At 51.7% G+C, this 27,295-nt stretch overlaps 2 protein-coding genes across 3 annotated transcripts in view; one reads left to right on the top strand and one right to left on the bottom strand.

Annotated features, from left to right (window-relative positions):
• The window catches only part of MRTO4 (MRT4 homolog, ribosome maturation factor), a 249,769-nt gene that overhangs the window by 40,838 nt on the left and 181,636 nt on the right, over positions 1–27,295 (top strand). The window lies entirely within an intron of this gene.
• Positions 1–27,295, bottom strand: part of CAPZB (capping actin protein of muscle Z-line subunit beta) — a 123,561-nt gene that overhangs the window by 8,731 nt on the left and 87,535 nt on the right. For both annotated transcript variants that reach the window (XM_079776538.1, XM_079776539.1), the window contains exons 4-6: positions 26,774–26,887; positions 10,216–10,357; positions 9,721–9,837 (exon numbers count right to left, since the gene is read on the bottom strand). In XM_079776538.1, coding sequence (XP_079632664.1) covers positions 9,721–9,837; positions 10,216–10,357; positions 26,774–26,887 — 373 coding nt within the window. The remainder of the gene's footprint in view (positions 1–9,720; positions 9,838–10,215; positions 10,358–26,773; positions 26,888–27,295) is intronic.

Below are 27,295 nucleotides of genomic sequence, written 5' to 3'. Positions count from 1 at the left end.
AAAGATGTCTGCTCTGGCAAGACTGTTTTGGTGAGAATTGGTCAAATGGAAAAGAGGAAGGGAGTGCTAGAACAACCGGCCTCTGTCCCCAGCACGGGGCCTGGAACTGTCCCAGGCTCTCTGGCCAATGATCTTGGGGCATCTCGATCCTCAAAAAACAGAAGTGAGAGAGCCCATGAACTTAAAAGTGTTAGCTACTCCCCACCATTTCTGGTTTAATAAATTCCCCATCTGGCAGAGCCTCGGTGTTTGCAGGAACATCTGCCCTCAGCCAAACCCTGTGACTCCCTGAATGGGAGTCAGGAGCACACTCCGCAGGAGGGACAGAGCTCTGACTACCTTTTTTTCGGTGTACCCACTTTTAAAATGGATTTTTGGATGCCAACACCCTGGGACTGTGTGTCCTCTCCCCGACTTGGAAATGGTTCCAAGGGCTGCTCAGAGAGGGTGTGGTCCAAATGGATTCCCTCCTTTCACACATTAGCATCTCTCTCCCTCCCCAGCTCCACGCAGAGGGCAGATTCCTCGTGGAGAGTCCCTTTAAGAAGCACCAAGATGCTGAAACCGGTTTGGCTCAGTGGACAGAGCGTCAGCCTGCGGACTGAAAGGTCCCGGGTTCGATTCCGGTCGGGGGCGTGTGCCTTGGTTGCGGGCACATCCCCAGTAGGGGATGTGCAGGAGGCAGCTGATCGATGTTTCTCTCTCATCGATGTTTCTGACTATCTCTCTCCCTTTCTCTCTGTGAAAAATCAATAAAATATATTAAAAAAAAAAAAAAAAAAAGAAGCACCAAGAGTACAAAGTGAGGCAAGGACTGTTGGCCAAGGGCTATGGGCCATCAGGGTCAGTAAAGCCACGTGACCAATCAAACCTCTTGGAGAGGAAAGGCTGAAGCCACTGGACACCCAAAGGTACAACAGGTGGGAGGGGTGGAAGGGAAAGGAAGATGAGCAGGCCCGGTCTCCCCAGGAGTAGACTGACTCCTAAGTTGTGGCCAGGAATTGAGCCCAAGGAAAAGGCCCGCAGGGACCAGACAGAAGAAGGTGGGTGGGGGGTGGGCAGAGGCCTTGGCACACAGACATGTTCCCACAACCCCCTTGCTCACAGCAGCCCTGCCGAATCCCTCAACACCTGGTCAGGATCGGCTTTCTGGCAATGCTGACCCACCGAAAATAGAACTATTTGTGCGATGCATATATTATTACATCCTCAGGAAAGTGGCTGCCAGAAGAAAACATTTTTATGTGCTGTGGTCGCACAGATGTTCCGAGAGGCGATTCCAACTGAGTCTGAAGTCAGAGGCCAGCCTCTCGCCCTAGGAAGGCCCTCTCCTCTCCGTGGCTTGGACACGGGAAGGACACAGGCCAGGCCTGGAAAGCAGGCTGTGCGCCTCTGCTGCCCTGTGGCAATTTTCAGTGAGTACAACCTGGAGGGTGAGGCCCTGAAGAAAGCCAGCCCCACCCAGGTCCATAGCTCATCTGGAGGCCCAAGGCGTGAGGGCCTTGGCCTGTCTAGGGCGCACACTAAATGAGCTGATATATGCACCATGCCCAGAAAGGTGCCTGGCAGAATGGCAGCTTCATTCCCAGGACTGCCTGGTCCTGGCTCCTAGGCAGAAGCCAGCGGAGTCGCTCTGGTTCCTGAGCTGTGCAGGGTAAGAGTGGGGCTGCAGGCCAGCACTGAACATGTTGTCAAGCCAGAAGACAGTGGCCAGCCTTTCAAGGAAGGATCAGTCTGCCTGGTTTCGGACAATTTTAATTGAGCCTAACACTGTATATTGTGGAAGATGGCAATGTCTCTGCTTGCAAGCTGTGTGGTAGTAGCAATAGTAGCTATTATTCCCTGACCATAAACCATGTGTCAAATGGTTTTGTATTTCTAATCTAAAACAATCTTCCCAAACAGGCATTATTAGCTCTATGGTGAAAATGCTGACTTTCAGAGAAGGGAAGTGGTCTGTCCCGGCCACATGGCTGGATCTGAACCAAGATCTGGATGATTCTGAAACCTGTTTCTTCCATGAGAACACACTGCTTGCTTAACTCATCCACGTTCTTTACAAGAAAAATCAAAGACAAATCACATTCCAGAGCTCGGAAACTCCAGTGTCCATCCTTGTCTCCTCTGCCCCTTCCCCCCAAGCCCCTGGGTTCTCTGGTCCCTTCCTCTCCTGTCAGCCTTCACAGTCTCATGCCAGCTTTCCTTCTCAACCAGGCGCTAGGTCACCCCACCCAAGGTCATCCAACCAGCACCAAACCAGTCCTGGAGGCCACGCTGCTGATGCAGCTCCATCTGAGCCCGGTGCCCCTCCTAGACCGAGAGTGCATGGGGCTGCAGCTAGCTGTGCCTCCCGCAGGCAGCAAACGCCCCCTGAAGCTCCCTTGCCTGGCCTAGCCCCCCTTTGTCCCCTACACCTGGAAGGAAGGCCACGAACCTCTCCCCCTGCTGAAGCAGCGCCTTGCCTAACTGCCAAGCACGAGTCAAAGAGGATGTCCCTGCGTGACACTCGGGCAGGTGCCTCTGCTGGAGTTTTACTGCTTCAAGATACATCACGGGGTGCCTACCGCTGAGTAGGAAGAGCTCAGCTTGCAAACGACTGGCCTAACCTCCCCACTCAGCAAAACATTCCACCTTCGTTCCTAAATATTTAGAATCTGAAAAAAATATCAAACGAACATCTGCAGGGACTGTCCGAGATCGGAAACCTTGCATCTTTCCAGAGATTTATGGTCTTGCCTCTTTCCCACGTCTCCAGCTGTCACACCAAGTGACCTCTTAGTACAACTTCCTTTTCAACAGGTTGGTCCCTGGCGTGCAAGCCTTCCCAGTGGGGCCTAGGTGGCAGTCTGCCAGAGGGCACCTTCCGCCCTCCTCGCCTGGCAGGATGGCACCATCTGGCTGTGATGAGCTTCCCCAAGGACTGCTGCTCACTTTCCTCCCACAGCTGCAGGGATTTGCCAAAACACTTTATCTATCTGCCTCGCTTTCCAGCTGACATCCCTAAAAGACATCTTTTGTTGGGGGCAGCAGAAAAAAAGGCCAAAGTCGGGGAGAGGGAGTACAGAGGGAGCTTGGCCTGGGGTGCACTTGGTCTGAGCCTGCTGGGGTATGGCATGACCAGGTGTGAAATGCAGCTCAAGTACATGTTATTTTTTTTAAAAAATGTTTTATTTTTTACAGAGAGGAAGAGAGAGGGATAGAGAGTTAGAAACATTGATGAGAGAGAAACATCGATCAGCTGCCTCCTGCACACTACCTATTGGGGATGTGCCCGCAACTAAGGTACATGCCCTTGCCTGGAATCGAACCTGGGACCGTTCAGTCCGCAGGCCGATGCTCTATCCACTGAGCCAAACCGGTTAGGCCTCAAGTACATGTTATTGTTAAATTGACCAACAATTTAAAGAAAGCAAGTCGGTGAGAGCAGCTTTCCATCTCATTCACTGCACTCCCATAAGGCATCTAACCTGAGAAAGCAGGGACTGGGCAAGGCCTGCAATGCCCGGGGAAGCAGGGGATGCTGAAGAGAGCTGCACTGAGCCTATGCCACAGCCCTTCTCAAGATGGGGCATGGGAAGCAGGAAAGCGAGGGGGTGCCTGGGCGCCATGCCCAGAGGAGGGTGACCCAGGCTGTGTTGCTACCGAGGCTCAGGTGCCCTGTGCTGCTGCTCAGTGGCCCCTCCGTCTCAGGGGTTGGTGTCTTTCCTGATTCACACGGGGTGAGAGTGAGTGTGTGGCTGCAATGAGGCCTAGTTTCCGGAGGAAAAGCCGAGGCCTGGGAAACTGCACAGAGGGCTTCATGGAGGGACTGATGTGAGGAAGACTCCCCATCTGATCCCCATGGCCCACATCCTGGGAGCACCGAGCCTCAAACACTCTACTCCAAAACTCTCCCGACCTGCCCTCCTTCTCTACTCCCCCTGCCTTTGCCCTTTATTTCCTACCTTGAGGCTGACACCACTTCCTTCACTGACTCCTGGCCACAGGCTTTTCCCCTCCAGCCCCCCTGAGGCTGCCCCCATCCAGGCCCTGGTCACCTCTCCTGGACCTGAAGAGCCTCCTCCTCCTGCTAACCACCCGTGTCAGCCAGCAGAGCCGTCTCTGGAAAACATAGATCACTCCTCACCTAAAAATTGTAAAACCCTTCTCACTACCCCTGGTGATGACTGTGTCTCATCTGGTCAACTTACTTCCTACAGGAGACTCCAATGGAGGAGGCACCCACAGGGCGATGGTGCTGAGCACACTCCCAGGGAGCTCGGAGCCCTGCATGGGATCCCTCAGCTCTGGCCCCACTCTCGGTGTCCGTTTCTGGGGCTGCCAACAGAATGCCACGGGGCACCCACAAAGTAGTGTCCTGTCTACATTGAGCGGACTGCTCAACGCATTCCTGTGCAAACCTTCATTTAGCAATCAACCGAAGGCCAAGCACAGTGGACACATTAGGAGCAAAAAAGGTAGTGTGGTAGAAAGTAGCCTATTTTTTTTCCTAGGAGGACAAATCTGGGTTCAAATCCTGACTGCCTCCTACTAGATAAACCCTTATGGGAAAATCACTTAACAGCTTGAACCTCAGTCTCCTCACCTGTTAAATGAGAATGATAACTACCTTGCTTACAGTCTTATCCAAGGAGGCAGCCTGCATAACCGTGCATGTTCCCTCCTCATCACTGAAACCCCTTCATCTCCCATCCAAGGCAACCACGCCATTTCTCCAAGGCTCATCTGGGACACATGGCTAACCCACAGCCCGCATTTCCCGTTTGCTCAGAAGCTGCGCATCATTAACTTAGACTCGTCTCTCTCCCTGCTTCCCTGCCCCTCCTTTTCGAGTTAGTTACATTGGAAACCAGCCCCAGCTTTAATGCACCTCAGATGAGTTATGTGACCGGCCGTTAGGATGATGACAGAAGCATGAATTTCCTCATTAAAGCCCAAGAGCACAGGCAATCCAAACAAGGCCGTGGCCCGGACCGGTGTGCTGAGGACAGCCACTCATCAGGCTTGTGTTTGGCTTGGCAGGAGGCACTGCTCACGGCAAGCCGGAACCAGGGCCTGGCCATGGCTGACAGCTCTGATTTAAGCTATTAGGAAGACTGAGGATTAAATATTTGTCCAGGTCACTGTAAACCGGGTGGAATTATAAACAGTTCGGAGCGGTAAGTGATGCAGGAAACAGTCTCCGGATACAAATTTAGGATTTTCCACCATTGCCCAGGTGGCAGGGTGTGGGGCAGGCAGGCTGTGGTAGAGCTGGCTGCCTAGGGTTCGGCCACCCCTCCCCAGTCAACGGTTCCTGGAAGACAGGGGCCCATTTCCCTGCAAAGGATGGGCTCTGCCCCAGGGAGCACTAGCCTTGGTTCTGAGATGGCAGCCGACAACCCTGCCCAGAGGCCAGAGCAGGGGACCCCCAAGACCCCTTGTGGCTTCAGGCCCTGTGACACAACAGAGGCAGTGGAGGGTTTGCATGGAGGCTCCAATAAGCATCCCAGGCAGGCTGGCTGACAACACATTTGCCTTGCACTATGATTTTTCAAACACATGAAGATGCTTTAGAGACTAAAATACAAATTCACTTAAACAATTACTAAATGTATCCTTTCTGGCATACATGTTTTATATTGATGGCTATTAAAAGTATAATTATTATCTTATTGAAAGAAATTTATATATATACTAGAGGCCTGGTACACGAAATTCGTACACGGGGGTGTGTGTCTCTCAGCCCAGCCTGCACCCTCTCCAATCTGGGATCCCTCTCACAATCCAGGACTGCTGGCTCCCAACTGCTCACCTGCCTGCCTTCCTGATTACCCCTAACCACTTCTGCCTGCCAGCCTGATCACCCCCTAACCACTCCCCTGCAGACCTGGTCACTCCTAACTGCCCTCCCCTGCAGGCCTGGTCACCCCTAACTGCCCTCCCCTGCAGGCCTGGTCCCCCCCACAACTGCCCTTCCCTGCAGGCCTGGTCACCCCCAACTTCCCTCCTCTGCCGGCCTGGTCACCCCTAACTGCCCTCCCCTGCAGGCTTGATCGCCCCCAACTGCCCTCCCTTGCAGGCCTGGTCCCTCCCAACTGCCCTCCCCTGCTGGCCTGATCGCTCACAACTGTCCTCCCCTACTGGCCTGATCCCTCCCAACTGCCCTCCCCTGCTGGCCATCTTGTGGTGGCCATCTTGTGTCCACATGGGGGCAGCCATCTTTGACCACATGGGGCGGCCATCTTGTGTTGGAGTGATGGTCAATTTGCATATTACTATTTTATTAGATAGGGTAGAGGCCTGGTGCATGGGTGGGGGGCAGCTGGTTTGCCCTGAAGGGTGTCCCGGATCAGGTTGGGTTTCCCTTAAGGTGTGGGGTGGCCTGGGTGAGGGGCCTGTGGTGGTTTGCAGGCCGGCCACACCCCCCGGAGACCCAAGTGGAGGCCCTGGTATCTGGGATTTATTTATCTTCTATAATTGAAACTTTGTAGCCTTCAGCAGAGGCCAGGGCAGGCCAGGAACTTGGCTTCCTCCATCGCCAGGGAAACTCAAGCCTCCTGTTTGCTCCGTGGCTGCAGCCATTTTTGTTGGGATTTATTTATCTTCTATAATTGAAACTTTGTAGCCTTCAGTGGAGGCCTGGGCTGGCCAGGGTGTGCAGAAAGCTTCGCTTCCTCCATTGCCGGGGAAACCCAAGCCTCCTGCTCGCTCCAGGGCCACAGCCATCTTGGTTGGGTTAATTTGCATACTCACTCCTGATTGGCTTGTGGGCGTGGCTTGTGGGTGTAGCAGAGGTAATGTCAATTTGCATATTACTCTTTTATTAGATAGGATATATATATATATATATATATGTATATATATATATATATATTTACTTATTTAAATTGATTTCAGAGAGGAAGGGAGAAGAGAAAATCATTGATCAGCTGCCTCCTACATGCCCCCTACTGGGGATTGAGCCCGCAACCTAGGCATGTGCCCTTGACTAGAATCGAACCCGGGACCCTTCAGTCCACAGGCCAACACACTATCTATCCACTGAGTCAAACCGGCTTGGGCTAAAATAAATTTTTGAAGTTAAAAGGAATCCTTATTAAGCTGGAAACTACTAGATGGGGAATGGGAAAGTTGATCTTGGCAGAAGGGGCTCCCCCTGAGGGCATTCTCAAGGAGGCTAGCTTTCAGCCAATACTGACCTCTCTGAGGCCAAGTGTCACTTGTCTGTGCTCTCTCTTCCCTTTACACAAAGCACCTACCACACGGCACAAGGCCTCCCCCTGGGACGGGGCCATCCTGGGTCCTCAAACAAGGGTCTTAAACCTGCATGTCTGAAGTAGCATCTGAAGTCGTAAAGGCATGTCTGCTCCAGAGAGGCAGCAGCTTCCTGTCCAAGCCCCCACTTGACTCAGACACACCTACAACGGAACCAACCACGAAAGAGGGGTGGAACTTTCAATGTCCCCCAATTTCCAGGGGGTGGAAAAGGGTTGGAGGTTGAATCAATCACCAATGGACAATGAGCTAATCAATTATGTCTGTGTAACAAAGCCTCCATAAAAACCCACAGAGGATGGGGTCCGGAGAGCTTCCAGAATAGGAACGAGATGGCTCCCAGTGTCGCATGCTGGGCCCCGAACCCCATGAGGCTAGAAGCGCTTTTGTTCAGGACCTTCCTCTCTGTATCTCTTCTCTGGCAGATGATTCGTTATCCTTTAATATCCTTTGTAATAAACCAGTAATCTAGTGAATAAATGGGTTTCTTGAGTTCTGTGAGCCACTCTAGCAAATTAACTGAACCCAAGGAAGGTGTCGTGGGAACCTTCGATTTATAGCTAGTCAAGCAGAAGCACAGGTGACAAGCTGCACTTGCAACTAGTGTCCGAAGGTGCTGGGGCGGGGTGGGGGGTGAGGGACAGTCTTGAAGAACTAAGCCCTTAACCTGTGGGATCTGAGGCTGTCTCCATGGAGTGTCACAATTAAGTTGAATTGTAGGACACCCTGCTGATATCTGAACAGCTTGCTGGGGGCATGGGGACCACACCCTTCCCCACAATGGAACTGGGTACAGAACCCAAAAGGGTAGCACTAGTCAAAATTTTAATGTGCACATAAATTACCGGGAGAATCCTGTTACATTCAGATCCCAATGTGGTAGGACTGGGTAGAGCCCAGATCTCTGCATTTCTGACAAGCTCTTGAACGATGTAGTGCTGGTCCTAGACCAGGCTGTGAGTGGAGACAAGAGAGCCAACCTGCCCGACAGGGCTGCTTGTGAGCACAGAGATAGGAAACGAGCGAAGCACTGCTTCTCACAGCACAGGAGGCCAGGAGGCTGTGGTACCCACGTGGGGTGAACCTGACAAGAGCGAGAAGAGAGAAACCATGGCCAAGCCCACAATCACCTGTCCTACCCAAACAGGAAGCCAGCTGGGAGTCAGCAGGCAGTGTTCAACTACAGACACTCAGAGGGCATTTATTTGACAATTAATGACAGTGGATTTACAGCTGGCTAAATAAGCTCAACTTGAAAAAGTACCCTAACAAAAATGATTATCAGACCAATGCCTCCTCTAAGGAAGTCTCTGGTAGCCATGCCTGAGGGCTCTGACCTTGGCCTTGAGCTAATTAATATAAGATAGAGAGTCAGTTAATGTGCAAGTAACAAAGCCAGAAGGAACAGCTAACACCTGGATCACTGAAACCAAGCTTCAACACAATGGACACAGCAAAGTGGATAAAAAACAAAATGTGAGGATAAATGTAAATCTCATTTAAAAAAAAGATTTGCTGCACAAGAACAGAATGGGAAATCCCTGGACCCTCAGTGGTTCACGGAACAGGGAGATGGGATGGAGGTGCCAGCCAAAGCAATCCTGGGCACATTTTGGAGGACAGGTTCTTCCATTCTGGCTGCCTTTTTTAATGGAGGCTGATGTAAGAGGAACAGCTGTCCCCCAAAGCAGTGGGCTCCCTGGTCCCACCCAGGGCAGAAGAAGGTGTCCTGTCAGGTTGGGAGTGACCTCTGAACTCTCCCAATGTCTAGATCCTGTGACTCAGGTAGCCTTTTGATTGCTTTCATCTTTTCTTTATGAGGTGAACAAGAGTGCCCTGGTGGGTCTACACTGGAGGATTGCAGTGTGTGTCCTTCAGCTCCACCTTGGAGCGCTGCTGGGGGTGGGACACTAAGCAGAGAGCAGGCTTGTCACCGGGCTTGTCAGTTACTGATCACTACCAGTGGGGAGGCCAGGAAACCCATTCAGATGCTTACAGCAGGCACTTGCTCTTCTGGATCCTTTTAGGCTTTTATTTCAGCCTTTCCTCTCCTTTTGGGGACCCTGGTTACTGTCCCTCTCCAGAGACCCAGCCGTGCTGAATGAAACCTGAATTGCTCAGTTATGCAAGCTGACTCGTTTCCATTTTTTGCTTAAGTCAGAGTTTTCCTTCTGTCACTTGCCACCAAGAGTCTAATACATGACCTAAATCACAACTAAGAAATGAACCCATTCTAAAATGTTATCGGCAGGTAGGTGTGTCCTAAACATCACAGGAGCACTTGAATGGAAACACCCTGACCCGAAGAGGACACCTCCTGTGACTGACTCTAGGAATCACTGAAGGCCTACAGGGAGATCGTGTCAGGCAGGGGCTGGCCTAGGACCTCTGTGGGGACAACTGCTCACCCATCCCCATGTACAGTCAGCTCTGAGCTGGCACTTGTGGGCAGGGCAACTCTACCTGTCTGGTAAGGCTGCCTCCAAGGTTCATGGTGCCAGAGCCAGATTTGTTGGTTTGCAGCCACAGCATCACCGTAGAGGTCAGCTTGTAATGGGCGGTGCGGCCACTGGACTTCTCCTGGGGGACAAGACAGAGATCAGAACCTTGCGCACAACCCTGGCCGAGGAGTCTGTGGTGGCTCCTGAACTCAGGGTCACCCTAACATGCCCCTTCCTAAGACATTACCACCACACTACCTTTCCCAATCCCAAGTGGCTTTTAAAGGGACCGAATCTGCACTCGTGTATATTCAGTTCTTCTGGGATCTTTAGCATCAATGACTACTGCAATCTTGACTTATCTTTATCCAAATGGCTTCGGGCACTTTTAGGAATTAACAGGTTTAGGTATCACAGTACCCCTCTTCAAGAAGCATCTGCTAGAGAACAGGGCTGCGCTGCTGGGCGTGGCATCTGTCTGCAAGGCCCTGCGCCGCCAGCTGCCGGGGAGCTGTACCTGCACTTCCACCACGTGGATGGAATCCCAGCAGCCTTTGATCTTCTTTGATCCGTCTCCAGCCTTCTTTATGAGGATCACTCCAGCAAAGCCATGATCCAGATCCCAGAGGTAGACAGATGAGACGCCGCCTTCAAAATACCTGCAGGAAACAGGCCCATGTGCCCATTAGATGCTAGCTTGTCAAATTACAGCCATCAGCCCAGGTCCCAGGGGTGCCATTCGGAAAGGTTCACTGTGTCTGTCTGGAATTAAGGACCCTCCCTGCAATGGTTCTAGGGTTGATTCGTGTATGTGTCCTGAACATCCACTGGTCAGGGGTGGGATTAAAACATCCTTTGGGAGTCACAGAAAGAACATGGCTCAGGAGTCCTCAAGATGAATCTGAGCCTGAACTCTCCCATATACTCCAGCTTTGTGGTCTTTGTCAAGTTTACCAAACTTCTCCGAGCTTCGGATTCCTCCCAGATAAAGGGTCCAGCAAAGTGTGTGACGTGACCCTCAGTTGGGTCATTACTACTGAGTCACCATCACCGTCCGATATTCCTATCTTTTGTGATGGCTACTTTACAGGGGAGATTCGGAGGGAAAAAAATAGAGCAACAAATGCTTCCTCACCAAGAACCTTCCAGAGCCTAGGCCCAACAAGGCCTCTATGGTCTTTCAGAACAACTTGCTGCAACTCGCTAACCAGGAATGAAGGGCTAAGCATGGGACGGAGCTCCCTCCTCAGGCCTGAGCCAATACGGAAAACTTCCTAATTAAGATCAAATGCACGAGGGAAAGAAAGGGCCAGAGGAGAAAAGGAAACCACGCTAGACCGCAGTCAGCGCCGGGACGGAGTCAGGCTGCTGTGAGTACCGACCGAGGAGTTCAGAAAGCACGGGTGGATGGATCACTGCTGATGTGCAGCGCCCCAGATTCTGCTGAATCTCGTCTGGTGGCTAGCACGTTCTTTACCAGAAAGCCTGTGGCCTCTCTGACGCGTTAACCCCCATTCAATGGTGTGGCAGGCACATCCTGGGACTGCAACCTCAGACGTGAGCAGACCTCAGATGTGCACAGCGAGCAGCAGTGTGGCTGCAGTGAGCATGGGCCCAGGCCAGACAGGCGTGGGTCCCAGCCCCAGCCCCTCGTAACCAGCTCTGTTCATGCCCACATCCCAAAAACTACTTATTAGGGCTACCAGGCACCAACTGTATGAACTGGGCCTTAGGACGGTTGAGAGACAAAAACAATATAGGAAAGTAGATACCTGACCAAAGATTACTATTAATTTTAATAACAAAAACAAGTACTAAGAGTAAACACGTCTGTGAATGTTAATACTTAGAGGATGTGGGTGAAGAAATAGGCGAATTCTTCGTACTTTTGTGCAGAGGTCAGTATGTGACATACAGCAGCGTGTGACCGGGGGACACTGAGACCAAGGAAGTAGCCCCACCTCTCTGAAGACAGCCTCCAGCCTGAGCTGTAGGGGCGGTGGCTCAGTGTAACCTCTTGCTCTAACTGCGCCCAAGGGTCCTCCCCGCCAGGATTCCTCAGGCAGACTGGGGCCCGCCCGCTGCTGCCGCCACCACCACATCCTGTCCCCACTGCTCCATCCCCGCACCATCCACTGTGATTAAGCTGTCAAATGAAATTCACAACTCTGCCACTCCCAGCACATCAGGGGAGGCAGGTGAGGGCAGGCCTGCCAGGGCTCCGGAGATGCCAGCCCCAGGCTACATGTCAGTCAAACAATGGAGGGCAGGAAGGGGTTTGGCTCCAGAAAAGGGGAAGTGTAGTACTATGAGGGGAACAGACAGACACACCTGTGGGGGCCCAGAGCTCAGTACCATCCCAGGTAACCTCAGGGACTTCACTCAGGAAGGTTGATTCTCTTGTTCCAATTCTCTTTTCAAACACCACACACACACACACACACCCCTCCCTCCCTAGGATGGGAAAGAGGGGAAGCAGACAAGTGCTCCGGTCTAGGACTAGCCTGCAGGGAGCTGTGCGCACAGGGACTGGAGATGTCTGTCACGTCTTAGCTGGAGTCCACGTGCTCAGGTGAGCTTGGAGCAGGGCCTCCGGGAGCCTTTCTGGCTTGTTCTCCTGGATTTTGGTGGCTCCCTTGGCTCATACATAGTTCACTAGGAGGCACCCCAACTCTACTGAAGGAGAGGAGCAGCCCACCACAGACCTGTGAACACCGTCCTATTGGTGACAGATGGATGGGTTCTCCCACCCCGTTTTCCCTTTTAGTCTGCTTGTAGGGAGAGCAGCCCCACATCAAAAGGAAAAACCAACAACTTGAAAAAACTGTGGCTTTTCCTGTGCTGGCAAAAATGACAGGCCGATAATTCCTTCTTTCCGTTGGCCATCCTGGAACGAAGGCTTGAAGCCCAGTGGGCATTTCCATCCTTCCGCCCCCTCACAGCTCACGGCCCTATCCTCTGCACGCCCCCAACCAGAGACTGGTGTTGTTCTTGTCAAAGGCTCATGCCCTGAGTGCTGGGAGACAGGGGAGAGCGGGTCAGGCCGTCCTGGAGGGAACCAGGGGAGATCGTGGTGGCTTGATAGCCCTGGCCGACACCAACTGGTGACCAGTTCAAATGCGCCAGGTGGCCTACAGTTGACCCCACTCGCTCTCATCCCTTAGATTTGTTTTCTTCTAGAAAAATAAAACAGCAGCGTGAATGTTTTATAAGGTGGAACTGGCTGTTTCCAGTCCAACGTCCCTCCCATGGCTCAGCTCCCACGCTGGGCAGCTTCTTCTTGGCTTGCTCAGCTCCACGCTGACCAGGCCCAACATTTCAAAGTGCTGGACACAAAGGAGGTAAAAATGCAACCTCAACTCTGACCTCCATGTGGGTTACTGTTTCCTCAAAGTAAAAAAAATTTATTGCAACATTATAAAAAAAGGAAATTTAAAAATTAGCCCACAGTACCATATATCAACTTATCCCATAAATCTGATTTTTCCAAATTCCCTTCCAGTCTTTGTCCAGATGCGTAATTTTTATGTAACTATAAAAGCCCGGCAGTGGTACTGCACGGAGCTGGGTTTTCCTCACTTGGCACGGAACCCTCAGTGCTTCTCCATGGAGCCACATGATCTCCGTAATTGTTTTTAAGAGCCGGGATCGTATTCCATTGGGTAGTATCCTAATTTACAGTCCATTTGACTTTTAATACAGAAATCACGCTTGGATCTCACTGTGCCTGCCCCTCTTCCCATCGGGCGTTCCCCGTCGAGGCGGACGTGCTGAAATCCGCAGGTATGGCCCCGACACCACAACCATCAAGAACGGACTTGCATTCCACCCACCAAAAGGGATCTCCAGGGATGTTAGCGGCTGCGAGCGGCAAGTCTCAACCCGAGGTTCCAGGACAGAGAGAGCAGGGGCTGGGTGAGGGAAGGGCCGGTTCAGAGTCGCCCAGAAAGACCTGCCTCTCCGACAAGTGCTGTCAGGACCGCTGTGCAGTCAGTGGTGAGGCGACTGTGGGGCACACAGACAGCCCCCCATTACATGGTTATGGCTTTGCTCTGCACGTGACGCATTAATTAAAGAGGGACCTCAACAAGTTTTTGAAAATTTATTCTTACCTGCCGTACTTTGATCATCATGACATGAAACAGGAAAAAAAATAATTTTTATGTGGGTCACATTTACGAGTTTTTACATAAAGGCTTTTGTGGGTATTTTAAGAATGTGCTAAAATGTTGTCTGAAACCACATAAAGCCATCTGAGGAGTCGCCCGCCAGAACTAACAGCACACACATGGAAGCACTTTAACTGGCCTTTGTATATTTAATGAGTCAAATAGTATTAATATTGTTTAAATGCTAACATGCTATTTCAATAAGGTGGCTCTACCATCGCCAGCACTTGCTCTTGGGCCTTGCACGTCAACGTGAATGAATGATCACATGTGCCCCAGCGATGAGAGCAGCTCCAGAGGAATTAACCAGGCCCTGCCCTGGCTCCACCCAGCTCTCCAGGAGGGCGGGAGGCAATAGGCTGGCTGATTCGGGCTCAGGAGGGAAGGCCCTCCTCCTGCAGTGAGGTCTCTGGTCAAAGGGGCAGCTCAGAGAACATCTTTAAAAAGTGGAGGCCCAAATAGGAAAACACAGGCTTTTCTCAGGCCTGAATCCCCCCGACATGCGGTGAAGAGGGTGAGTGACCAATAGCTGGACACCACAGAGACAGTCTTCGGGGACACTGTGGAGAAGCCACCTTGTAAAGTCTTAAACCATGAAAGCTCCAGGAACATCAGGAGTGGGGAGATGACTGGTCACTCCAGGAGCAAACGGAGTAAAACTGGGCTGGGGTCTGGCAGAAAGAGAATTTCAACCGAGTGACACTGGTTCTACACACAGTCTTGGTTGCTTTCCCAGTAAACATGAACATTTCCCAAGGCAAAGGGAACTGCAGGGAATTCAATAGTTGGGACTAAGGAGATGGGGCCACTCTGGGTTGGTTCTATGAGTCCTGCCATTTGAAAAATAGTATGTCAATGACAACAGGCAGATAATAGGTTTCATAAAGATCAGTCGCAAGGGGACACCTGTGTGCTGGATCAGCCAGGAGCAAAAGGCAGACCCTCAGGTGGGGCTGACGATTTATCAGCATAATCACAATTAAGCATCTGGTCGAGTTTATTTTCTTTCAGTCATCAGCCAGATCCCTGAACTTGGACCAACTAAAAGCCTAATGTGTCAGTAATTCTCAGAGTTCTATGTCGTTTCTCCCTGAAAATCACTCTTCCACTTGAATAATGGCACAGTCACATGTACAGATTCTACGTCCATAACTCTTCAACCACAGGACTTCTGGGGCGAAGGGAAAAAAGGGGAAAACATAGTACTTCACACTCAAAATGACCTACTTCACAAAAGAAAAAATAAAATATTTCGGGTCCCAAAGCTTTATGGAGTGTTTGAAGCTGAGGAATGCGAGGAGACCTAGGATGGAAACTTGTTTCGGGAATCTGAGCTGTGGCTCTGAATTAGCCAATTCTCAGTCTTGGCCAACATTGGGCTGTAAATGGAACAGGAAAGATGGGCTGGAACGGACTTTGAAGTTGGCCGTTAGTCCCGCTTTTCAAATCGTCTCCTGGGAGAAGAGCCGGATTTGTGCTTCTAATACAGAGGTTCCCCTACAGCTAATGAGTCACAGGCTATGACCTTCCACAAAAGAGCCAAAGCCAGGACAGACCTGCTGGGATGGAGCAGGCCTTCCTGGGTTCCCTCAGACGTGGTCTTCCAGCCTCAAATGGGCTGGGCCGCCGTCACAGGACAGGGCCCGGAGGCCTGGACCTCCTGCAACACAGTGACATCTGCAGTGCGCAGGCACAGGTAGTCACCCCAAACTTAGCCAAGGCACAGAGCTTTGTAAGGTGAGCCCCTAGATGCTGGAGTGTGAGGGGCTTTCTTGTGCAGTCGCTTCATTAAAGAAAGCCAAGAGGAAGGCAAGGGATATTTATTTGGCACTGATGTGGTCTCCCCCAGCTCTGACTGTTCAGGATCTGGGGGCTGCATCGGGGCCTGTATGAGGCAGACACACCACAGCGCAGATTCCTAACAGCCTAACCAAGTTGGATCAAAACTCTGCTTACCTGCCTCCAGTGACAAGGAACTCACTGCATTCCCAAGCAACCATTTCCCTTTTGAACATTTCAAACAGTTCTTGCTGGACCTGAGTAAAAACTTCTACCTACTGCCTTCAGGAAACACAAAACCAGAACTTCATGCCCTTTCCTCACGAAGTCCTTCTAAATATCTACAGATGGCGTACATAAACCCCGAGGTTTCTGTTTTTCTGACCTTGTTCTGATATTATTCCTCGTAAGAAAGACATGGTTTTAAGCCCCCCTACCTTGGTTATCCTCCTCCTCAAGGGTATGAGAACAGAAATAAATGCCCCAACTAAGAGCGAACCAGCACAACTCTCAAAGTGAGCTGCCTGTCCATGCAGGAACGCAAGACCGGCCACTTTCTCGGCAATCACGCTCAGTCATACGGACACACACGGAGCTTGCACTCATCTCTAATGAAATATTTTTTCTTCTGTGTTGTCATGAAATTGTCTCCCACACTCTATACTTTTAAGAACTGGGTATACTGGGCCGGGCATATCACTTTGCATTCGAATCTGTTTTACACAGTCCTCACAGACACGGTCTTCACCATTTCAATCTATCGTCTGTGTGGACCAGCTCTCTGAATCTCAGAATTCCAAAATTTTCTAGAAAGATACTGTGGCTGGAGAGAGGCTTCTGGGGCACCTGGTGGTCAACTGGGAAGCTCTGGTCTGAACACTTCTTTCACGTTGGGGGACAGTACAAAGATGGGAAGTGCCCACAGTCTCAATTCTGGCTGGAGATGAAGGGACCTGCCAGGATGGCTGAGGGAGAGGGGGGGGGGGGAATATATGTATGAGGTGGGATTGGCCAAAATGCCAGAGTTCAGGCTAAAAATTTAAATGTCGGTGCAACGAAAACAATGAATCCCTCTATTCTCCAGTGCCACACTAGGAACATGGCCCTTACAAGGTGCAAAGCCATAAGATCCCATGAGATTCTCACTTCCTATCTCTGTCCTCTGTCACATACATGGTCAGTTTGCTTCTAAGATCTCATAAATAGTAATAGCGAGATCTGTGATAAATTGTCATGACAATAACCAGGAGGTCATATGGGCACTGGTTCAAACATCCCATGCCTGATGTCTGATTGTATGGCAAAGACAGGGAGGTTAAAGCCCAGGGCAGAGCCATTCCGCCAGCAGCTGGGATTCTGCCCCAAGACAATACCTTTTTGTTTCCTTCCAGCTAAAAAAGAAAACAAAATCGCCAGCAGCTACTAGCAGTAGTTTGTTTTTCTGATCATCCTTAACATCCTATAACATACTAAGGCACCTGGTATCCACAGGTGGGAACAATTCAATTCTGCTCCAGGAAAAAAGAAAAATCTCCAATTTGCTTGGAGAGGCATCTAAAACCTGGCCTGCTTCCTTGCAGTGTAGACCAACATTCCTTTCCGTTGGCTCCAAATTGGCCACTGTCGAGAAGCTAAGCATATCCCCTGCCCAACATGAGGATGTGGGTGCTGCCGATGAGTACCGCTTCTGAAAAGCCCACAGACAGCGCCAGAAGGCAGGCTGACGGCCACAACTGCGAGGGGCTGGGACGAGGGGGCTCTCCCCCCACCTCAGGGATGCACTAGAAAGAGCACAGGAAAGCCTGGCACAGAGCAGGCACACACACTGGTGGCCGTTCGTTTTCATGAGGGTCGTCCTCTCTGGGCTGAGAAAGGCAGATCTTCTTCCTTCTCCTAAACTCGGCACATTCTGAACTGTCCGGGAAGCAAGGTTCTGCTTGCTCTGTGAACACAGTTCCATACCCCCAGCCCCGCCCTGGGGGCTGAAGCTGGCTTCGCACAAAATGGAAAAAGATCAACACTTGGCTTTGGGCTGGCCACGTCCAGATCTGCAGCTGAAAGCCAACCACCCTTGTTTGTGTATTGAGACCAGCTGTTTTCACCACAATCTGTGGAACGTGTCCTGGAGTCTGCCCATGGACACAGGACAGGTATTCTGCAGAAATTCCTTCCAAGACACACAGGTGCAACAATCCCTGAGCACACATACCAACGGGCTCAGGCATGTGCGACTTTAATGCCAGTTGCACTTACAAGTGCACATCTGGACCGCGGCTGCAGCTCTTTACAGCCTCTCTTTACAAGGTTTTTAGTTTTCTACTTGAAGAGAAATAATGAAGGCCTCTCTGGAAAACAAAGGTGCCGCTGCAGGGGCCACCAGTCTGGCTGTGGGCGCTGACCAAACCGGCTGTGGCTCAGCACCACCAGTCCTGCTGAGCCCCGCTCACGAGGATGTGGACGGTCAAGGCCTTCTGGAATTTCAAAGCCATCACTGTTGTCCAGGAGCTGCCATTTCAGAGAACCCATTCTGGGTCAGGGGCTTTGCATTCACTACTTTACAGTCAAGGAGGCTGAAACCCAGAGAGAAGAAGGAATGCACCCAAGTCACACAGCTGAGAAGTGGGAAGTTGGGTTGGACTTGGGGTATGGCTGGCCCCAAGAAGCCCTGGTTCAGCCTGTGAGGTTGAATTTAGGTGCGTTAAACACATACATGCAACCAGGCCACTGTACACAGTGCCCGGCTGGAGGAGAAGAAAAGGAGGAGAGGCCAGGAATCTGGGGCATGACACTGGGTACCTTGCACTGGGAACTCTGAAAAGGAGGGTCAGTGAGGCACCTGGGGCCTGCTGGCTGAACCTCTGGAAGACCACCCATCTGGATCCTGCCACAAAGCAGCTCCCCCCAAAAGAGGGACCTGCCAGCAGCAGCCTGGCAAACAGCCAGGGAGCAGAGGGTCTCTGGCGGGAGCCTGACCACCGGAGGGAGATGTTCCTGGCTTCCAAATGGTGTCTTCACCCCAACACGTGGAACTGCATAACCTAAAGCGTGACCGCTCCATATGGTTATAGGAACCCAAGATTCTGGAGAAATCAGAATCCCTGATGCTGACTCAGGGACCGTGTTTGTAAACAAACTTGTTTTCTGCACACTCCTGTTCTCCATTTAACTTTCTTTAGCCGATAAAACCAGACAGCGCATGCCAAGGCAACCAGCAGTGGACACTCCCGCACCAGCCTCCAGGCAGGGGGGCCATATGCAGGCTTGTCTACATCTACTCTTTATGGGCTCCTGAAACTGCAGCAGACACCTCTGCTTAAGAACAGTGGTCACAAGAGCTGAAACTCACACTGGGAGAGCAGGAAGCAGCCCCCCCCCCGCCCAAAGCTAACAGGGGTCCCCTCCACCCGTCTCTCTGTTCAATTAAAACAACAAAGTGAGGAGGACTTGAGTTTCCCCATTAAGTGCTCCCAGCACTTTCACATGAGCCCAAGGCTGTGGCAAGCCGGGGTCCCCAGCAGGCAGGGCGGGGTTATCAGAGGCCCTCTGTGCGTGTGGCTGAAGATACAGAGTATATGTGAAAACCCAAATACTGATTACACTGACGACAATCTGAAAGCCAGACAACACTCTGTCTTTACCCCACCGCCCCTGGAGCCAAGCTGTGCATCAAGCAGTGCCTGTCACAGGATCCCCTGGACCTCTAAGTCTGGGAGGAGGCCCTACACCTCTGGGCGAGGGGAGAGGGTTTGTGCATTGTGGGCCACTGAGATCTCAGGAAGTGAGGGGGAATGTGCCAATCCAAATGGTCCAGGTTTCATGCAGCTCCAGCGCGTTCCCGATAACTCCTCCCATTACCTCATGCTCACTCTGCTCAGTGCTCTCGCCCACTTCCCAGCGGGGCTCTGAGGCTGGAGGCCGAAGGGACTGGCCTGGTTGTTTCTGGCAGTGCCTCAGGAAGCACTAGGTAATCTTAAACTGCGATCTCACTCAGCCAGAGTAGGAGCGTGGTTAAGACTAAGTAGCCAGAGTAAGGGAAGTCTGAGGCAGGGTCCTTCCCCTCCCAGCCGCTCCAATCCAGCCTCCAGACTGCCTGTGGAGGGATTTCTTAGGATGCACATCAGAGCTGTCCTAGGTGCCCCCGCGGCCCTGCAGACCCTTCCTGATGCATTAAGAATGGCACCCAAAGCCCAGGCCTGACAAGGGCCTGTGTACCTCTCCCCACTACTCATGTCCTAATCACACAATGCTGACCGCACAACCGGGAACCACCTCAAGAAGGCAGTGCAAGGTCTTCTAAAGACCGCCGTCCAAGTGAATGCCACTGCTCGGAGCACGACCTGGATGCCCTGACCCCGACCCCCAGGTTACATGGCTGAGCCCGGGTTCCCGGAGACCACCCGAGGCGCAGTGATTCACCAGGAGGACTCTGGACTCAGCAGTGCTGAGCTTCTGGTGGAGAGTCACTGCACTGAAAGGAGACAGGGCAGAAGCAGCCAAAGAAAAGGGCACGTGGGGGGCAGAGGGGAGGGGGGTAAGTCCCAAGGAAACCACATACAAGTACTCAGAGTATGGCAGGTTCTCCACAATATTTGTGCAATGATGATGTCCCCTCTCTCCCATCACCGCAGATAGGAACCACTTCACGCTGTTTTCCAGATCGAGATTTACGTGAGGTCTCGCTGTGGGCTGGCAGCAGAGCCCTAACCTTCAGCACCCACAGCTGTCTAAAGTTGCAGGCAACATGTACAGCCTGCTATCTCACCCCGTCCACACCCAACAACCAACCCCACAGACACACACACACAAAATGCACGGAATAAGATGTCCATATGATAACCGCCGCAATGCTGTACACCTGAAACTGATACAAAATAACACTGAAAAGAAACTGTAACTGAAAAGTAAACCTAATGAGAGTACGCCAAAAAACAAAGATAACTGCTGCAAAAGAGAGTCAACTACTATACTGACAGTTTGAAGGTCACCGGGTAGACAGGGCGAGTCAGGGCAAGGGGAGCCTCGGGGACAGCACCGCACCGAATGCCCCCCAACCCCGAGGGTGGACAGTGGTACCTTTGAAACAGATAAGGAAACCAAAGCTCAGAAAGTTTACGTACTTGCCCCAAGTCAGTCAGTGAGTAAAAGCAGAACAGAGAATCAAGTCCACGTTTCTTTCAAAGCCCAAATCCTCCCCATGGGCACTCAGGCCTGGGCAGTGTGGCATCGGAGACTTCTGAGGGAGGCGTCTGCGCCTCCTGCCTGGGCACCCTCCGTCCATCAGTTACTTGCTTCCCAGACCTCTGCAACTTCCATTTCTTCCGAAGATCTTGTGCTGCCTTCTACAATTCCCATCTGGACGGAAACACTAAGCTTCCCCAGGCCCAACGTTCCCAGCCAAGGAAGGCACAGCCCTCGGAGCCCAGAGCCCAAGGTCTGGGAACAAGGATTTCCAAGGACCCAGGAAACCCAGGCGATGAACTGTTTTCACACACGAATATGGATGCCCTGCCCGTCCTGGGCCAGTGCTGCTCAAATGTCAAATGACATAGGGACGGAGAATGGAAAGCAGCAGCAGAAACAACCACAATTCTAACATGGCCCCAGGAAGGGGGAGCAGGCAGGGGGCAGGGAAGGCCCATCTACTAAGCACCCTGGCCGCTTCCAGGAAGGCTTGTGGGCTTCTGGGACTGCCGCAGGGGCCCAACCTTGTCTCATTCTGTAAACTTCTTCCAGACAAGAAGGGTTGATTAGAAAAGCTAATTAAAGCTTTTGAAGATTATCTCAGACCTAAAGCAAGAACATAATATGCCTTCCCTCCCTGTTCCTCTACCCCCCCACTGGGACTCTGGCCTTCATTAAGCTTTGATTTCAATCAATTGCACACCCACTAAAATTAACTTATAAGGCCAATAAATTGCAACCGCATGTTTGAAGGTATTATCTGCTGCAAGCCAAGAGCCAAGGATCGCAGAGCACGGGGCAAGATGTCTGGCACAGATGGGAGCAATCATCTTTGGAAGAAAGCAGTGCCAGCCCCTTCGGTTAGAACATCTGGCCTCAGCAGAACCCGGCTGACAGAGGCAACGGTGAGACACAATATGAAAGCCGGAGCAGAGAAGGTTCCTGTCTTCTCTGGCCTGAAAAATCAAAGCACTGACCTTGGGGTTTGTGGCAGCCGGCTGGTGCCTCACATCACAGGTGAGATGTTCCTTCGGCAGCTTCAAGTGCCTACCACATGCCGAGGGCCCCATGCCTAAGTCTCTCTCAAGCAAGATGGATCACTCAGGCCGAGTGATGAGGTTTTATAACTGATGAGCTATCCTAGGCTTGGGCCTAAAAAGGCAGTCACCTCTGCCAAGAAAGAAGTGATCCCATGACCCAGCCACCCAAAAGTGTGCCCTTACTCCACCGACCCCAGGCCTGCGTTCTAATGACATTCCCTAGACCAGTGGTCGGCAAACTGCGGCTCTGTTGACTAATGAGTTTGCCGACCACTGGACTAGACTGAGCCAGGCCCGAGAATGAGAGGTGGAAAGCCACCTGGGGGCTTGATAAGGAAGAACGAGAATAGCCTAGATGTTGGGGAACAGGATGGGAGAGATTGGGGGAGGGAAGTGATGAAATTCAAGACGACTTCAGAGTAGATAATGACCTCACCCACCCCAGCAAAACATGCCTGTCCTCAGCAAATTGACTATTTCAATCTAAAAACAGACTGGGTAGTGCTAACAGTTGCTTGACAGTTATCTTCCTGGGAGGGGGCGGGGGTTACTACCATGGACCCTTTCTGCCACTAATGATGGCAAACAAAACCCCCGATGAATGTGGGAGGGGGTAGAAGTTGGGGTTGAGGGTGCAGTAGAGAGCTCTGAGCAGTAGGATGACAAGGAATGGATGGCTTCGAGGGATCATGCAGGACACACAGCTCGTGTCTCTGGGCCCCCACTCACCTCTGTCCACCTTGGGGAAAGCGTCCTGCCCCCGACTGCTGGCACGTTTATTCCATAATGGAGAAATGCTGTGCGCAGGCAAGGAAGAGGGGGTGCCACATCCCCAAAGGAGTTAAGAGCCGGAGGGCCTGCTAGTCCATCCATCCCTGGCCCCGCTCCCTCACCCAGACCATACCAACTCCATGTGCTGACAATTAATTCTAATTCCCTGCAAAGTCAGAGCCTTAACAGGCCCGGGAGCAGGGCCCAGAGCCCAGGACAGATCCAAGGCCTTCCCCAGGATGCTCATGGCAGAGAGAAGCCTGTGGGGGGGCAGGGAGCACCCGTCCCTGGGAAGAGCTGGCATAGCTCCAGCAGGACGCTGCCCTGCGTTTCAGCTCCAAATCTCTGCACGCTCACTGGGTCCGCTTCCCTCATCCTCTTAAGGAGAACATCCGGGGTAAGCAAGGCTAACGGACCCACAAGCAGCAGGGAGGAGAGGAAACCGTGTCACCACTGTGCGCATGCGCACATACACTGCAGTGCTGGCTGAAGCTATGTCTGCCTATTTACTGAGGACAACAAAAATCCCCCCAAGGTCAGTTCTAAGGCACAGGAGAGACGGAGAGGGCAGGAGAGAGCAGGCCTCCTGTGTGAGCTGAGTCCAGCTGCGCCTCCCAGGACAGGGAGAGGCCCTTCCCCAGAATGGACCACAGGACAAGGAGTCTCCCAAAGGCACATTACAGCACAGCACTCACCACAAAGGACTCTGAGCCCCAACGTGGCTGAAGTCTGGCAGCGTTCAGCTATTTGGGGGGTGAGAGGTCAAGGGGCCAGAGAATAAATCCAGTCCTAACTGCCATTCATCAGGATTCAAGAATTCAGAAACACCTGGGTTGTCAAGACCCAGAGAGCATGGGGGACAGGTCTGCTCTTCACATTCCTCAATCCCTGTGGGCGCAGGCCAAGCTCCAGTTTGGAGTGGGGCAGCCCCACTCATCCGCCCTCCTGGGCACTATGCTGTGCCAGTCCTGCTCTCGGGGCAACAGCTTTTCAATTGCTCCCTTTTCTTTCTGGCAGAGGTGGGGCTGCCCGAGGCCCTGGGCCAGGACACACACCATCTCCCAGCCCCGCCTGCAGCAGCTCAGAGTGACCAAAACCAACAGATTTGAGGCAGCATCATGGCGTGGGGCTGGGGAGAGGGCATGCCTCCCCTCAAAGTGACCTTTGCCTAGCCCACTGCCCACGTGGAAGGGAGACAGACGGACAAATCCACGTCAGAGCTCTGCGGCTTCATTCACTGGGGCAAACAAATGAGTCTCTCCTGGGCCGGGCGGGATGAGGCTAAAGAGAAGGCACAACCCACTGTCCCTTCAGCCATGGAACAGTGTGGTCCCTAGAAAGCCCAGAGTAAAAAACCCTTGAGCTTGTGTTGCTCAAGGCAGAGACAGGCATCCTAGCCCCTGGCTGACTTCGTCTGCTCCAAAACCACGGGGAAAAGAGCTCATGCTCCGGGCCCCACCACGGCCACCAACGTGACCACCACCAACTCCAACCCAGAAATGGTTTGGCTCATGTGTGGCCCAGCTGGGAAATGCTCCTGACATTCGGTCTCAGGACAGCGCTCACCAGTGCACGCTGATAACACTGGGGGGGAGAGGAGGGTTAAACTGATGACTCTGGGTCCCTAGTGACAGCTCTAACCACCGTCCCTCCAGTGGCTGCTGTCACATGGGGGAACCAGGCCTCCCTGCCCCCTCTGTGGGTGCCATTCAGAGGCCTTGGACTCTCCTCCTCCCCGCCCTGGAAGCAGCACACCAACGCTGCTGGGGACAGAGCAACACCCTACGGGCCGGATTCCACCATCGCACACTGCCACAGAACCTCAGGGTCTGGCTTGTCCAATTTAACCCCACGTGGGTACAGGAAGCTGTCCTGTCACCCCCTTTAGTCCCCCCAGCAGGTCAGCTCACTCTCAGAGGAGAGTGTAGGCACACAGAAATGCAGCCATTAAAGCTTTAGTCACTGGAAAAGTGGACATTTGTCCAGGAAGGTGCTGTACAGTCGGACCCAGCTGTGGACAAGCTCTGGCCATGTTCAGGCTGTACCCCCTACATAGCAAGTACCTGGCTCACAGCAAGCACTCAATGCCAGGCGAGTAAATGGACTCTGGAGTTGGATAAGGATGGCTTCCTAGTCCAGTCCCCCCACTCACTGGCTGTGTGAACCTGGGCAAGTTATTCAACTCTCTGAATCCGTCAACTCGTTTGTAAAACAGGGAGAATCCTCTCTCACAGGCTGTTGGGAGGTTAAATGAGATAAAGAAGATCGTGAGGCAGTTAACACAGTGCTTGCAGAGTCACCGGCTGGTAACTGCTGTTATCATCACTGCTGTTTTATTATCAAATCATCACTATAACATAAAACTGATTCCCCTTGGAAACTCTTAGTAACTGGATTGGCTTCTTGCCAACTAGTCGGATAAAAGAAGATAGTAATCGATAACTACAAATAAATGAGACAATAATTGGTCAACTTCTCTGCCCCACTGGAGAAGTAACTCTTCTACCACGGGGCAAAGCTCTAGATGTAAAAACTCTTCAAACACTGAAGAGCAACTGTGAAGAGCAATAATCTGTGGAAACTTCAGACAAATATGAATTTAAATCCTAGCTTTTCACCTCTACTTCCTGCAGCCTAGTGCGAGTCATTTAGCCTCTTGGAGCCTCAGTCTCTTCATCTGTAAAAAAGGGGCAAGAGTATGTTCCCCAGAGGTTCTCAAAAGGATCAAGGTAATGTAGATAAAATGCACAGCAGTGCACTCAGGGCAAATAAAATAGTAAGGGCATTTGTCCATGCTGTGCCCTTCAATGCCATTCATCTGCTGAAAGGTGGTAGGGTTGTTTGTGTATCGCAGTGGTCGGCAAACTGCGGCTCGCAAGCTGCGGTTTGCCGCTCTGTTGACTAATGAGTTTGCCGACCACTGGTGTATCGGACTGAGATGCCACTTTTCCTCCTGAACCAGCTTCTGAAAGAGATTCTTTACTAAATGTGTTACATCACATCTGCTATGAGCTGGAAGAGCATTCCAACGTCTGGGAGTGGAGACCTGAAATTCCCATGCCAAGTGAGACACCAGCAGCTCCGCTCCAGGGCAGCACGGGGCTCAGCGCTCGGGGGCTCTGTTTCACTCTTTTCCTGTCCATATCCTGGATCAGGGTGCAATGCCACCCACCTTAAGCTCAGGAGGTCGTGTTTACACCTTTAAAGGGAATGTAAAATGAAAAAAGAAAGTAGCAGGGACTTATGTAGCCTGCAGAGCTTAACGTTTTTACTATCTGGCCTTTTATAGAAAAGCTTGCCAATCCCTCTCTAGGTGACTGAATTTGTACAGTTTTGCTATGTAATATAGAACTTAAGGGAAAATGCGATCGTGTTGATTAAAAAAGAATACTGCAGAGAATAACCTTTCTGGAGCTTTTCCTTGCAAAGCTGGTAGACTAAGTGGCCACTCTTTTTGGCGGTGGATGGGAGGCAGGATTGGATGGGAGAAGAAAGAAGAGGTAGGGATCTAACCAGAACCAGCAAAATCACTTCCCGAGGAGCAACTCAGGAGCCAGCAAAATGTCAGCTCCCACTGTGTTAAGGACCTCGACTGGTCCTGCCCTGGTGATTGGTCTGGAAGCAGGGACCCCTGAACAACAGGTAAGAACTGGGTCAGACATGCAGTATGTTCAAGAACAGAGGGGTCTTTGAAGATACCCTTGGGTTTTATTCCTGGTTCTGCCTCTTGCCTGGGTCAAACACCTTTATCTGAGCCTTAATTTCTTCATCTGAAAAATGGGAACTAAAACAGCCATCATGTTTGTGGGGATTTGAGATGACGTGTTGGAAATTCCTGGCACTGTGTCTTACACACACTAGGTGCTGTCCAACAGCACCTGCTGTTATCAGGAACCATGGCACGAAGCAATGCACAGATAAGTCTACTTATGACAGCATTCTACCACTGAGTCATCTCCTCACTGACCCAGCTGGAAAACTAGTGCCCAGCATCTGCTCTGAGTGCAGAGAATTTTAAATAGCTCGGCAGGCCAAGTAGCAGGTTCCAGGGAAACTATTGGCCTGGCCCTACTCTTATTTATGATGAACTTATCAAACCGTGAGAGCTCAAGTGCACCGGGAGCAAGTAACTCACAGGTCTCGATACTGGTCAAAGGCATTGTTGGCTTCCACCTCCAGCTTCCTCAGCCGAGCAGAAGGCATGGCCCCATCTTCCAAGGGAGGGTCATACTTGTTACTCCATGGTGACCTGGAGGAAGGAGAAAGAGGTGACATGTATCATTTTGGGGAGACACCACCTGTGACCCGTGAGTCCAAGCCCCAGCTGTCCAAAATTTCAGAGAAAAAGCCACTACCCACAGCAAAGATTTTCCAGGCCCTGACAACAAACCCAGCATTTTTGAGGACTGCAGAGAGAGGGCTCAGCAGCAGCCCTCTTGGGTATGAGCCCCATGGTCCACCTCTCAACAGTTGTGTACTTCTGGCAAGTGGCAGGATATCTTTGTAAAATGAAGCTACCATGTGCTCCCTATAGGGCTGTTGTAAGGAGCAAAAGAGAAAATACAATCTGAAATGCCTGGGCCAGAGCCTGGTATAGAGTGTGTTCAACACAGTGATGGGCAACCTTTTGAGCTTGGTGTGTCAAACTTCGCCAAAA

This window comes from Cnephaeus nilssonii, assembly GCF_951640355.1.
Source record: "Cnephaeus nilssonii genome assembly, chromosome: 7".
Taxonomy (NCBI): Eukaryota; Metazoa; Chordata; class Mammalia; order Chiroptera; family Vespertilionidae; genus Cnephaeus; species Cnephaeus nilssonii.
This window is presented reverse-complemented; position numbering and strand designations above follow the sequence as displayed.